Genomic DNA, 14,460 nt, shown 5'->3' with positions numbered 1-14,460 from the left:
ATTAAAAACACTAAAATGGTTCCTAGAAATCATTCTGTTGCAAAGCAAAACTTCCATGTATGATGAGAAAAGAAAATCAGTATAGCATTTCTTTGTAGGCGCCAAGGAATCTTTTGAAGGAGATCAGAGAATAGATATGGAATGATGAAATAATTTAAAAACAATTTTTTTTAGGAAAACCATGAAATCTTCTTCCTTGGATGCCATGAAGTAAAGGAGAGGCATGCATCCATCCTTTACTTTTGAAGTGTTCCATGCCTAAATGATGTTCCCTAGGATTCCAGGCTTATCCAAAAACCTTCATGCTTCATACAATTTCTAATAGGTAATTGATAAAATCCAGCATAGGAAGTCTTAGAATTATGCCTCTACAAAACTAGTTATCACACATGGCGTCCTACAATGTTTTTCAGTAAAGAGACATTCATTGGCTATCTCACACAATTTTACAGATGAGGCCTACGGAAAGAAAATATAAAGGAACTATTTCCATAGCTGAATCCCATACTAACTCATAGGAAAACCCCATCAGATGTCTGCTAGGCTTGACATGAGAATCTCAAACTCTTATTCCAAAGCCTGGCCACGTTGCTTACTTCGAATGACCTCCGGACCCCCCTCATCAGGATATGCTCTGCTTTCCTGGAAGGGATGAGACTCTCTGATGGATCCTCAGAGTCACCAGACAGGAGACAGCATCTTATATAGGACACCATACAACATCCCTGTATTTGTGAAACGGTAGCTGTACCAAACAGAATTATTTTAGCCACGTCGACAATTTGCTCCCTCTAATGACAACGCTACATAGATGAGTCTGAACAAAGGGAAGAAAGACTTCTGATATCCATTCTCAACTTTTAGAGTAGGAATATTTATATAAAAAAAATCTTCATTAAAAATATATTGCTAAATTACTCCATGAAAATTATTATTAGTTTAGGACCTAATTTAATCTATGCAAAAAACTTCTAAAACTGACATGGAGTGGATCAATTATTTCTCACCCAAAGTTAATGTATCTAAAAGAAAATAAAATGGAGCTACATATATAAACGACTCTTCAGAGTTTAATGCCTGTACCCGTACCTTGTTCCAAGACAGAGCATTGAAAAAAAAAAAAAAAAACCGTTCGATTTGGAAAGAAGGCCAGGGAAACATCTTAAGTGGCCGCCAACCACATGCTTATTGCTTTCATCAATACTAGCCCTCTATTAAGAACAGGCCTTTCTGGTTCATTTAATCAGGAATAATTTTCTTATTTGGCACAGAGTTGGGACAAATTTCATTCTTAATTTCTCATTAGATTTTCAAAAGACACTGCATTAAATTCAAATCATGGCTAAACTCCACAAGTGCAGCATATGGGAAAAGTGGAGCAACTCACCTCCAAGTATGTGAAATCTGCGGAAAACTGCTTCGCTTTACAACTTGTTTATCCTTCCAAGCTTCCTCCCTGTGACTTTCTGTCCTACACTGATTCTTTATTCAGTCTTTACAAATTTGTGTTATGAATAGCAGTATACTCAGCAATAATGTGACCAGAATGCAGAATACTTTATTTCCATTTGTTTTCATATCAACATTTTGGCAGCCTGTCAAGTTCATCGTGTCCATTGGAAATCTAACCATACAGAAAACCAGGTATGGCAGAATATACGCTCCTTAATATATACAAGCTTGAGTCCTGAGAGAAAAACCTAAAGGTTAAATGACATGGTAATTTCTCATTAAGGCTGGAATACACTGGATAAACTTCGATGAGGGGGCCCTAAAAACCCAGAGTAAGTGATATCACTCACTGGGAGATAAATGAACGCAACCTCTAGGACCTTGCTTGGGAAGGTGCTGTCCAATCCTTCATGACCACTGCAGAGATGGTACTTGACATCACAACTGCCTTATATTTGAACTTCATCTGCTGCTTTTAGTCCATGGCATGTACCACTCAGGTGAGTCCCTAATAATTCTCCAGCTGGCAGCAGTGGAGTCACGGCAGAGGTCTGTGTGGTCAGCAGGGAAAGAGATGGAGAAAAACTGGGAGTCATGGCTTCGGGCAGAAAACTGTGATGGTAGCCAGAGGGGGAGTGTGGGTATTTCTGAAGGACTTGCCTGGGGGTCAGGGCGGGCATTCTTGGGGGAACCGCTTTAATCCCTGGCTGGGCGACCGCTGTTATCAATGGTGGTGGGAAGACCAAGGATTTCTCTTTGGAATGCCAGGCATACATACATGCTCATCCTTGAGTTTTGCAATGTCATTAAAGACGGAGGCAAGAGGTTGGAACCTGGGTTCCCAACTGAGGAGATAATCCCAGGGGCAGTTACTTCCTCCGTCCTGATCGGAGTTTCCCTGGGTTGAGAGAGCTGTGCTTCCTGTTTCCTCATCCCCTGAAATAAAGACGGCCTCCTTTCCAACCTCACCCACCATAGCCCCTTTGGCCTCTCTCTTCTTCAGCGGCTGCAGTAACACATTCTTTTGAACAAAGGTTGTGCCCCTGCCTTCTCCTTGATCTCCTTCCTCAAACGTATGGCAGGTTTCTGCGGCTTCAGCAGTGACCCCCACATCTGTTTCTCCAGACAAACAAGACAGCTGGTCTGAGTCCCTTGGGATTCCAGAGTCTGGCACCCTGGATTCCCGGTCACTCAGAGATGAGTCAGAGTCCTTTCTGTACCGGTGCTCATTTATCCTCTGGATTTCCTTATCTTCTGCAGTTTCTCCTTCCATAGAACAGCGGCTGCTCGAGTTCGAGCATCTGTAGGGATCTGCAATGTCCTTTTCCACGACTCTGATTAAACTCAACCACTCAGGCACAGAGTCCACAGGCACCAGCTCATTGGTGCACTCATTCGTTTTCTGGAAGGGCTTGACCTCGCTGGTGTTCCTGGTCAGTCTCAAATTGACATCTAAGGATGATGAGGTTTTCTTTTCTTCATAATTGCTTGTTGCATCTTTTTGTTTCCATCTTAAAATCAGAACTATTAGAATGACGATGAGAAACAGAAACACTAAAAAGGAGACAGTGAGACTGATCGAAAAGCTGCTAGCTGACATTGCTGAGCGCTTTCCTGTTGAGGAAAAGGATATATTCACAAAAACGGTACAAGACGAAAACTTGGAATCTGGTTTGGGGCTCTGAGCAATGATTTTCATTTCAATGGTGTCTTCGTTGCTGACTTGATTTTCATTAAGGGAAGGGCTCTACTCAAATAAATATTGCCATTGGTTGTATTTACTGAAAAGAACGGAGATGGCGTTTCAAGGGAGTAAAGAATAACTCCATCAATACCAGCATCTTCATCAAAGGCTTCCACTCTGCCGATCAACTGCCTTGCATTCGTCTTCTCTGGGAGGTTGAAAAAATATTGGTCCTGAGTGAAAATGGGTTCAAACTCATCTACCCCTTCGATATCTACCCAAACCATCAAGGAGGCTGTGGCGTCACCCTTGTCTTTTGCCTGAACTGTGAGGCAGTATTTTTGGTCATTTCATAGTCAAGGACTTGCTTAGCACGAATCTCCCCTGTTAAGGGGTCAATGAGGAAGGCGTCATGATCCTGAGGAGCCTCCGCAGGGACAGAACAGAGCGATACAATCGAATAGGTCAATTCTCCATAAGGACCTGTATCAAAATCCAAAGCATTCACAGAACATATGGTGGAGAAAAGAGGCAGATTTTCAGGCACAGCACAGTTCACGTTTGGAAACAGAAACTGAGGTGCGTGGTCATTATCATCTAAGACGTTGACAAACACGACTGCAAAAGAAAAATGCTTCCTTGCTTCATCTGCAGCCTGGACGGTTAAGGTGAATTTGATGGTGTCTTCATAATCCAGAGGCTTCATCAAATAAAGAACTCCAGTTTTGCCTTCTAGGCGGAAATGCCCTGTCTCATTTCCAGAGACTAGGTGGTAGGTGACTTCCGCCTGCGAAGCCACATCGCAGTCGTTAGCGGAGACCACAGTGATGGGACTGCCGGGAGGGGTGCTTTCCTTCACGTGGGCCTGATACTCCAGACGGCTGAATGCGGGCGCGTTATCGTCCACATCCAGGACTTCTATTGAGACGGTGGCGGAGGAACTCAGCGGAGGGTGACCAAGGTCAGACGCCAGAAGGACAAGCCTGTGATGGGCAGTTGCTTCTCTGTCCAGACTGTGGAGCAAGACCAGATAACCGACGGGCTTGTAAGAATAGCCTGAATGAAGGAATCTAGTTTCCACCTGGAAATCGTTCTGTGCGTTACCACTGATGATGGAATATTCCACGTGTGTGTTTTCACGGGTCCAGTCACGGTCCACAGTTGAAAAGGTGACCAGCGTACTGCCAACCCGCGCGTCCTCACGCACGCTCACATTGTAACATCCTAGGGCAAACTCGGGGGCGTAGTTGTTCACATCCTGTATTTCTATCTCCACCAAGGTCACCGCCGTCAGCTCCGGAATCCCATCATCGCTGGCTTCGACAAGAAATCGAACGGTTGATTTTCCATCCAGCAGTAAGACAGGACTGCTAGTAGATATTGTGCCTGGAAAACAAGACATAGCCTTTTAAGGTTGTGAAATAAAATTTTCATGATCCTTTCAGTCAGCAAATATTGACTGATATGTAAGGTATCTGTTAGATTTGTTACGTAAGTTATGACCAAGGGCTTATTGCTGATTATAGTTATATTTCTGTAAACACTTAAGATTCAGAAACACTATTCATCGCATTCACTGTATTAAGTATGTGTGGGGCTTGAGGGGATTGGCCACCGTTTTGTTTTGTTTTTTAATTTTTATTTTTGTAGAGTTAAGTGGTTCCATTACTATTTTAAAGGAAAGTGTACTCTTATTTGAATAATTTATATCCCATTCTACCACTCACAGACACAGGAATTCTGGCATAAAGATATTTATTCTGGAAATACTGGATGGCACTCCTTTTGTTCAAATCAAAGTAGTAAATATGATATTGCAGAGTTACCACTATGGTTTAATTATAGATGTTTTTTCTATAGCTCATGGTTAATTCAGCAATGGATTTTTCCCCTGTTGGTGAAATATATGTAATATATTTTATCATAGTAAATATATAAATACATACTTTCCGTTTTTCTTTTTTTTCTTTCTTTTTTTTTTTTTTTATGGCTGCACCTGTGGCACCTCCTGCGCTAGGGGTCAAATCAGAGCTGCGGCTGCAGGCCTACACTGTGGGCAATGCGGGATCTGAGCCGCATCTGTGACCTACAGCAATGCTTGCAAGGTCACTGAGTGAGCCAAGGATCTGCCAGTTCTTAACCCACTGAGCCATAAAGGGAACTCCTAGAAACATATACTTTCTGTAAGTATACATGTAATGACATTTTTCTCAAGTAAATGTATTTTAAGTTACTAAGAAAGAAGAGAAAATGGTATCATTTAAATGCTACATTTCGGTTAGAGCCCCACCATGAACTAAACTGACCTGGTAATCGTTAATATTCTAAAATCATTCTCATCCATGTCTTATTGGCAAGTTTGTTTAGAAGGCATACAAAGCAGAAGTGTTGCCATGACTGAGTGCTCAAAGGGACCGCCTCTTTGCTGTGGCCAAGAGATGGAAAGCCAAACTCCTGACATGGTCACATCCACATACCGAATGGCAATATTTCCTACTTGTCCCCATGACCTCCTTCTATTCCTAGGGCCTCATACTATTTTGTGACTGAACGCGCCCCCTTCAGGTAACCCTAAGGTTAATTTTTTTTAAAATTGAGAATATAATTGACATGTAATCAACATTATGGAAGTTTCGGGTGTACAACTTAAGGATCCAAAATTTGTGTATATCGGGAAGTGACCAGCCCAGCAACCCTATTAACATCCACATCTGGCCCTGACTCATGGAACCACACCGTGGTGGGTGCAGGAGGGAGCACACAGCATGACCTGCTCCAGGCCCCTCTCTCTTCTGGAATGTGCTCTAATGTGTGCTAATTAGTTAGCTTTGAATGTCTACTCACTGTGAAGCTTTCTCTGTACCATGCTTAACTTTTCTAACCTGAAATCACTCGCCTGAAGGCATTTCGAAACCATACTTGGGAGTTCCCTATGTGGCTCAGTGGTTAATGAATAGTATCCATGAGGACGTGGCATTGCTCAGTGGGTTAAGGATCCGGCGTCAATGTGCAATGTGGTCTAGGTTGCAGACACGTCTCAGATTCCAAGTTGCTGTGGCTGTGGTGAAGGCCAGTGGCTACGGCTCTGATTTGACCCCTAGCCTGGGAACCTCTATATATCCCACAGGTGTGGGCCTAAAAGGACAAAAGACAAAAACAAACAAACGAAAACAACCCACAAGTGTCTTGGAGTTCCCATTGTGGCACAGCGGAAACAAATCTGACTAGTAACCGTGCAGATGCAGGTTCCATCCCTGACCTCGCTCAGTGGGTTAAGGATCCAGTGTTGCCGTGAGCTGTGGTGCAGGTTGCAGATGTGGCTCAGATCTGGTGTTGCTGTGACTATGGTGTAGGCCATCAGCTGTAGCTTCGATGTGATCCCTAGCCTGGGAACCTCCATACGCTGTGGGTGTGGCTCTAAAAAGCCAAAAAAAAAAAAAAAAAATCCAAAGGTATCTTGATCTCTGCTAACAACAGAAAGAGGCATCAAATAAACCAGAACATCTTAATGGTTTTCACTCAATAGAGATGTTCAATTAATTTTCCATTTTCAATTTTTTTTTGGGTCAGTATGATGCCATGACTTGGCTTGGAAAAAAAGCTTGCAAACTCCAGTAACACGAAGTCTTCAGTTTTAAGTGAACCCCTTCGACTTCATTTTGATTCTAGTTGAGGCCTGGGATAATTCCCTCCACTGTGCTTGGCTGGCGGATGAGCTGGTGTTTACTATACTGAGGTCTCTGAACGTCTGTGCATTTGCCAGCCTTTAATCAGTTCCTTTTGTTTTCCAGCCATTGAGATGTTGGAGGAGAGAAATAGCAGCAGGTCTTGCTACCACAGTGCTAGACTCGAAGGGAAAGAGGAAGGGGGGCGTCTATGATACCAGTAGGTAGGAGTGTGGGGCTATTTGAGGCTCATTTGGAAAAGGATTATTTCAGGTTTCCACCCTGGAACGCAAGTGTATGAACACTAAAGCCACTGCAAACAACTCACCATTCGCAGCATCAATTGAAAATGCCTTAGAAGAGGAAAGGATCCTGTAAGAAATGTTCTCACTTTCCGCATCTGTGGCCACCACGGTCAGCACTGGGTGCCCCACAGGCACCAATTCAGAAATGGTGACCTGAGGGGAAAAGCGAGAGGCGGACATTGTGCTTAAAGGCCAGAGTCATTTTCAGGAAGGGGGCCAGCACCCGAGATCGTTTTATTCATTTTGCTTACAGCAAAGACAGAGAAGCTGACTTTCTTAGGTGTACAGAGTTGACATATTAAGAAGATCGTATTCATAGGTCCAGAAGTCAGAAAACCAAATTGTTTTGTTTTGTTTTGTTTTTTAGGGCCACACCCGCGGCATATGGAGGTTCCCAGGCTAGGGGTCCAATCGGAGCTGCAGCTGCTGTCTACACCACAGCCACAGCAATGCCAGATCTGAGCCTCGTCTGCAACCTACACCACAGCCACAGCAATGCCAGATCTGAGCTTCGTCTGCAACCTACACCACAGCTCATGGCAACGCCGGATCCTTAACCCACTGAGCGAAGCCAGGGATTGAATCCAAAAGGTTACTAGTTGGATTTGTTTCCACTGTGCCACAATGGGAACTCCAAAAAAAACAAAATTAAAATTTTTTTTCATTCAATTTTGGTTTTTATTATGAAAAAATTTTCCTTCTAAATCATTTCTGTGTGGCAGAGAATAGCTAAGGCGCTCACTCATATATGAGGACACGCTATAATCATGAACAGTGTACTATTGAGTAAGACTTCGCAGAAGATCATTACTTAGGGCAATTTACCTCCTGTGCAAAGGTAAGCTTTGCATGTGTTTACATTCAAGGGTCCGGACGCCCATTTCCAAGTACTTGGTTGAATGCCTATCTCTATAAAGGAAGAAGTCCTTACTTCTAGAAACAAACACTATGCTCTGAAATCTACCATTTCCACTTTACAGTTTCCTTCATCATTTGTTTCTGCAAAACATTCATCAGTATATTTAAAAAAAATATATGCCTAGAAAGAATGTTTTCAAATTCACTGCAGCTCATCCAAACCACCTTATTGTCTCATCTGTGGCTTTGCAAATATTAGGCAAGTTTCAATTATTATGAACAATGGGCTCCCAAGCCCTAAAAACTAGAAAAATCGTGCCATGCTTTTATATGATGACATAGAAAGCATACCTAAGAAACTGAATGGAATAAGATATTCGATTCCATGTATATTTCTATCCTCCATGGTATTAAATATACAACTTTCAGCATCAAGTTAGGCAGTAATAACTGTGAATACTGTCCGTCTGTCTGTCTAAATGAGTGTCAACAATAGTAGGCTTACATTATCCCCTATTCTTTCTAGTTTGGGCTGTGGTTTCCGCATCTCTTTAAGCTCTTTACCTGGTAGGAATCTTGAGAAAACACTGGTGGGTTGTCATTGACGTCCAGCACATGGACGACAAGCGTCCCCTCTATGTGATGCATCAAATCTGAAATTTGGATACGCAGCTCATGTTCAGCAGCCTCTTCAAAATCCAAGGTTTTCACCAGCACCACTACCCCAGTGTTCCGATCAATAGCAAACTTGGTTCCAGCATGACTGCCTTTGACCAAACTGAAGATGAAAGCTGGATTCGAGTCCACATCGTGAACTGATATCCGAGTCACAATTGCACCAGGCAAAGAATCTGAAATAGGTATGACCACTGTCAGTCTCCATTAAAATTCATCCTTTGAAATGATTTTCTTTAATCATTCACTCCAAGCATTTTTAGTTCAGGTCCAACATGATTTGCTGTTTCTTGGCCTGAGTCCTCATACAAGGATTGTTATGAGCTGAACAAAAACTCTGAAGAATTTATGAGCCCAATAAAAGAGAAAATTTACCACTGAGTCGGGAATTAAGGAGGGAGGGTAGATTCAATTTTTATATTACACTTTTCATCATATGTTTATAACACAGTTGCAGGACTAAGAAACATTCTCTGCCCCTTATTTGTGCTATAGAGTTTCTGTATCAAAATCGTATATTCATGGGGGATGCAGATGGGAAGAAGGTTATCACTCAAAACCGTAATACAAGACATAAAATTCTGCAAAGCAGGAAAGATTTAAATGAAAATATCTGGATACTGAAGTTAGAAAATAGGGAGTTTCCGTCGTGGCGCAGTGGTTAACGAATCCGACTAGGAACCAGGAGGTTGCGAGTTCGTTCCCTGCCCTTGCTCAGTTGCTGTGAGCTGTGGTGTAGGTTGCAGACTCGGCTCAGATTCCGTGTTGCTGTGGCTGTGGCGTAGGCCGGTGGCTACAGCTCCGATTCGACCCCTAGCCTGGGAACCTCCATATGCCACGGGAGAGGCCCAAGAAATAGCAAAAAGACAAAAAAAAAAAGAAAGAAAGAAAGAAAGAAAGAAAATAGTTAATCTCTTGCTCTTGTTTCTGTAAAATTATTTCTTTCAAGCGACCCTTCTCTTAAAAGGGTCCTTCTTTTAAAAGGGTCCTGCTTCCTTCTCTTAAAAATCTGACTCTCAAAATTATCAAGACTATAGAAGGTATACACCTTACTAGTGATGAAAGCAGACCTCTAATATCACTCACCAAAATAACCAGCACAAAGTGGATGCCCTATGAATCCTCTAGCCTAAACTGCCATGAGAAGGACTTTGTTTTAGAGCTGACAGGTATGGAGCAGGTGGAAAGATGATGCCAAGACACTCAGAATAGTTCCACTGTGTCTGAGACTCAACATCTTCATATTTTAAATTCAAATATACTCTCTCTCTCCCTTTTTTTTTTTTTTTTTGCTTTTTAGGGCCATACCTGCAGCATATGGAGATTCCCAGGCTAGGGGTCTAATCAGAGCTGCAGCTGCCAGCCTACACCACAGCCACAGCAATGCCAGATCCGAGCCATGTCTGCAACCTACACCACAGCTCATGGCAACTCCAGGTCCTTAACCCACTGAGCAAGGCCAGGGATCAAACTCTTGTCCTCATGGGTACTAGTAGGGTTGGTTTCCACTGAGCCATGACGGGAACTTCTAGGTTCAAACATTCCTGAACTACCCCTTTCAGTTTGTTTTGATTTATTCAGTGTGTTCTTGTGATAAATTTACACCAGACACATTGCTGCACTTTGATACCAAGGCATATGCTTTAGAATAGTGTGTTCCGTAAAAGCAGATGAAAATACATCAAATAGGTGAGAGGCAAATGTGGACAATTTTTTATTGGTAGAATATTTTAGAATATTTAAAATATTTGTAGATATCCTTATAGAAATTTCTGGAATACAGCCCTCTGTGAGTAGGGAGGTATATAATTTGTTAGGAAAGTGAAAGAAAATGTTAGGTACATGTTAGATATAAGTTGGATATTAAGAGTGAAAGGACATAAGCGAGTGACAGGCCACTATGTGCAACTTCAACTCTAAAAAGTTGGGATAGGTCTTACCAGTAGAGCCATTGACCACAGAAACCTTTGACATCATAGACTCCAGAGTCACCATATAACCCGGAGACCCAAACAATTAAGATTAATTGGCATGTCATATAAAATTTTCTATTTTCAACCTCTACCATTAATGTGGTAAAATTTTTCTGCAAATATTGGGGTTTAGTTTACTCTAGAGGAAGATGATGACTTTGTGCAAAGACTGTCAATTCCCTTTAGTTAGTAAATAACTTAGTAAATAATTTACTTGTCCTTAGTGTACTGCAAATAAAACCCAGTGGGGCCCTATGAGACCTTCCTGGGACAAACTCCCTGCTGCCCATGTCCTCCTCCTCCTTTTGTCTGTAGAGGAACTTTCATCAAAGAATCAGTTCAGAGAAGTGAAGAAATGCAGAAACAAAGGAAAAGCTGTCAAACAGCACAAAATAATAATAGTTTAGGGAGTTCCCATTGTGGCTCAGCAGAAACGAATCCAACTAGTATCCATTAGGATGCGGGTTCAATTCCCCCGGCCTGGTTCAGTGCGTTAAGGATCTGACATTGCCACGAGCTGTGGCGTAGGTCGCAGAGGCAGCTCGGATCCCAAGTTGCTGTGGCTGTGGTGTAGGCTGGCAGCTGCACCTCTGATTAGACCCCTAGCCTGGGAACTTCCATATGCCGCAGGTATGGCCCTAAAAAGCAAAAATTAAAAAAATAAACAGTTTAGTCATTAAGCAAAGTCAAGAACCTTCAGTTCCTCCTCAAGGGCTACAGATAATACTCTTGAGCCATAACCTCTGAGCTGTTTTGTAGATAATGAAACCCCCACCAGGTGTAAGAAGTTATCTACATGATGACCAGACTGTAGCCATGACATAAGCTGCTCCATCTTGCACCATTCCAAGAAGTGGCCTCAAGGAAACAGGAACAAACCCATCCTGGGATTCAAGACTAAGGGTCCTTAATCAAGATGACACTGATCAGATCACCAAATGATCAATTTCAAGAGCTGACTGTGCTATGTCTGCATGTACACTCCTGAAACTATACACCCCTCTGCCCATACACCCCTGAAACTCCCTTTTAAAAGCTTTTGCCCACTGATCAGCAGTGAGGAATTGGCCTTTGGACATGAGTCTGCTTTCTCCTCTAGTTACTGACCCCTGAATAAAGCCAGCTTTCCTTTCTACCAACACTTGCTTCTGAAGTATTCTTGAGCATTGGCTTTTGAGTATTTTTCAAGTATTTTCCGAGCATTGGCTTTCAAATGGAGCCAGACCTGAGTTCAGTAACACAAAGACTGACCATGTTTTCTGTCTAAGAACTTTACTTCCAGGGGCGCTTTAGGGACCATCACAAGCAGCAAGAGATGCTTCTTCACAGAGTAGATCTCACTTTTGGGAAATGTCTGTACACAGACAGAAGCTGTGTAGAGTGGTGAGCTGACCTAGGGAAACTGGCCTCCTGCTGGTTTGAATGCAAATCCCAACTTTCACTTTTAACCTCTTTGATATTTGGTATTTAATTTTCAACCATCCATTTCCCATCCCGTAAAATGAAGTAAAAACTATTTATACTGTGTGGCTACTGAGGATTGGTACTCATATTTGACACAGAGCCTGGCTGAAAAAATGGTAGATGATATTATACAAGTTAATGCAAACCACTGTTTCAAATCACCACACTTACTTTCTGCCATTTCCACTGCTTCAGAGGGGAGAAAGGTCGGGGCGTTGTCATTCACATCAGTCACCTGTATCTTGATCACAGTTGTACCAGAAAACCTGGGCATCCCTTTATCTGTGGCTTGCACAATCAAGCTGGTTTGGAAAAGAATCAAGGAATGTTATCCATCCACCAGACAAGAAGAAAACAACATAAATCTCAAATATCCAGTTGAAAATTTAAAAATGAGCTGACTAGCTACTTTTATTTCTCCCCCTGGCTTTTCTAAATGGCATCATTTGAAATTTATTTCATAAGAATTGTAGCCTGAAATTTACTTATTTTTGACACATTTAGGGAATCAAATCCAGCAAGCCACCAGGGGTTAGGAAGTGTTTAAAACAAATGAACTCTTTCTTGGAGACAGACTGTAAAATTCAGTTCTTTCCAACTAAGAACAATTAAGAAGTACAAACTCTAAGAGCTCATCTTTGAGTAAGTAGATGGCTTCATCCTGCCACAGATGGCCTGGATGTGGCTATGTATTTCCACTTTATTGCACCAACAAAAGGAAGAGACACTAAAAGATGGCTTTGGATTATTGTTTTCCAGATCCAAACTGCAAACAGTCCAAATGGTAGGATTAAGAGAGGGTACTGCCTGGAATAATACGTGTGTGAAAGATGCTTGATCGACCAGGACTCTAAAGCAGAGGTTCACGATCTGAAAGAATCTACACTCAGTGATTCAATCTCTCTTGGATGATGGTACAGCTAGCTCCTCCACCAACCAAGCCCACTAGTGTCTTCAGCTTCTTTCCTTCTGTCCCCACCTGACAACATCCATGTAGTTATGAGTCTTAAAGATCTTACACTTGAATATCACTTGGATCAATGTCTGCATTCATTTCACTCCTACATTCAGAGACTCAGATGGGCTAATCAGCCAGGCTGCTTTGCAGGAACTGAAAGGTTTCCTAGGACATGGAAATTTCAGTTTGATGAAAGAGCAGGACACTTCAGGCAATCCAGTCTCATTCCCTCATCACCTTTACCTGGCAAGCCATGTGCTCATCACATCCTTTCTCAACTAGAATATGTGCTCATTTACCGGTCTTCCTATGGCAAGTCGCATCTGCTCTTATTTGTCCCCCATTTGCAACTCTTCCACATCGCAATTCCTCATCTAAAAATCTTCCTTTGAATACTTGAAACTCCAATTTCAAACCTTCCTTTAGCTTTCCAGGTCTGCAGGAGGTCATCCAAACCTTGAGCGCATTCCCCTGACCTTCTACGAACCATCTTCCACCTGGAATCCCTGTCCCTGGACCCTCTTGGTCTTTCCAAGCTCACATCTCCCAACTTGCTCACTGGTCACTCATCTGACTGGATCCTCCTTTCCTTGCCCACAGCAGCCTCTGCCATGCTCCCTGGCCACAGTAATCATCCCCCTCTCTTCTTAAGGGTTGATTTGTTTGCCTCTCCCATAAGGTCCTTGAGGGCAAATGCCCTACCTTATCTGATCTTCTTTAACATACGTTGAGTTCTGGTTTCTCAAGATTTGTCCAAGGTTCTAAATGTTAGATGACAAAGCCAGGACTCAAGCCCAGGTCTTGGTTGACTGGAAAGCTTGTGCTCTCCTGTGCGATACTTTCCAACATGTCTCTCTTATTGTGTGTGCATCACACCCTAATACATAATCATTAGCTTTTCACTCCCCTCTAAACACCATGAGCTTCAGTGAAAGGTTGTCCATCAGAAACTGATCTTCACTTCAGAAGTGGAATTAATCTTGGCCAGTTGGTGATGTTATCTTTCAAGAAACTGAGTCTTTTTTTTTTTGGCCTCTTTTGTCTTTTTTTTTTTTTTTTTTTTTTTTTTTAAAGGCTGCACCTGTGGCATATGGAGGTTCCCAGGCTAGGGGTCCAATCGGAGCTGTAGTCTCCAACCTATGCCAGAACCACAGCAATGCCAGGTCCGAGGTGCATCTGCAGCTCACGGCAATGCCAGATCCTTAACCTCCTGAATGAGGCCAGGGATCGAACCCGCAACCTCATGGTTCCTAATCAGATTCATTAATTACTGAGCCATGACAGAAACTCTGAAAGAAACTGAGTCTTGGAAGTTGACGCACTTCTACTTTCTTTCCCATTGTTAGCTTACGAGATGAGTGTTTCTTATCTTCCAAACTTAAATGTCACAATGATATGAAAGCAGCATCAACTTTTTGTGGGTCTA

The 14,460-nt window shown here is 42.5% G+C and overlaps 1 protein-coding gene across 1 annotated transcript in view; it reads right to left on the bottom strand.

Annotated features, from left to right (window-relative positions):
* Nucleotides 1-1,533: 1,533 nt before the first annotated feature.
* The window catches only part of DCHS2 (dachsous cadherin-related 2), a 275,809-nt gene continuing 262,882 nt past the window's right edge, over nt 1,534-14,460 (bottom strand). Inside the window, 7 exon segments of the mRNA XM_047799487.1 lie at nt 1,534-2,206; nt 2,209-3,180; nt 3,183-3,488; nt 3,491-4,522; nt 7,130-7,259; nt 8,529-8,815; nt 12,248-12,378. Of these exon segments, the coding sequence (XP_047655443.1) occupies nt 1,902-2,206; nt 2,209-3,180; nt 3,183-3,488; nt 3,491-4,522; nt 7,130-7,259; nt 8,529-8,815; nt 12,248-12,378 (3,163 nt within the window). The 3' untranslated portion in view covers nt 1,534-1,901.

Source organism: Phacochoerus africanus, chromosome 10, assembly GCF_016906955.1.
Source record: "Phacochoerus africanus isolate WHEZ1 chromosome 10, ROS_Pafr_v1, whole genome shotgun sequence".
In the NCBI taxonomy this organism is placed as follows: Eukaryota; Metazoa; Chordata; class Mammalia; order Artiodactyla; family Suidae; genus Phacochoerus; species Phacochoerus africanus.
Note: the sequence above shows the minus strand (reverse complement) of the source record. Positions and strands in the feature narration are given on the sequence as shown.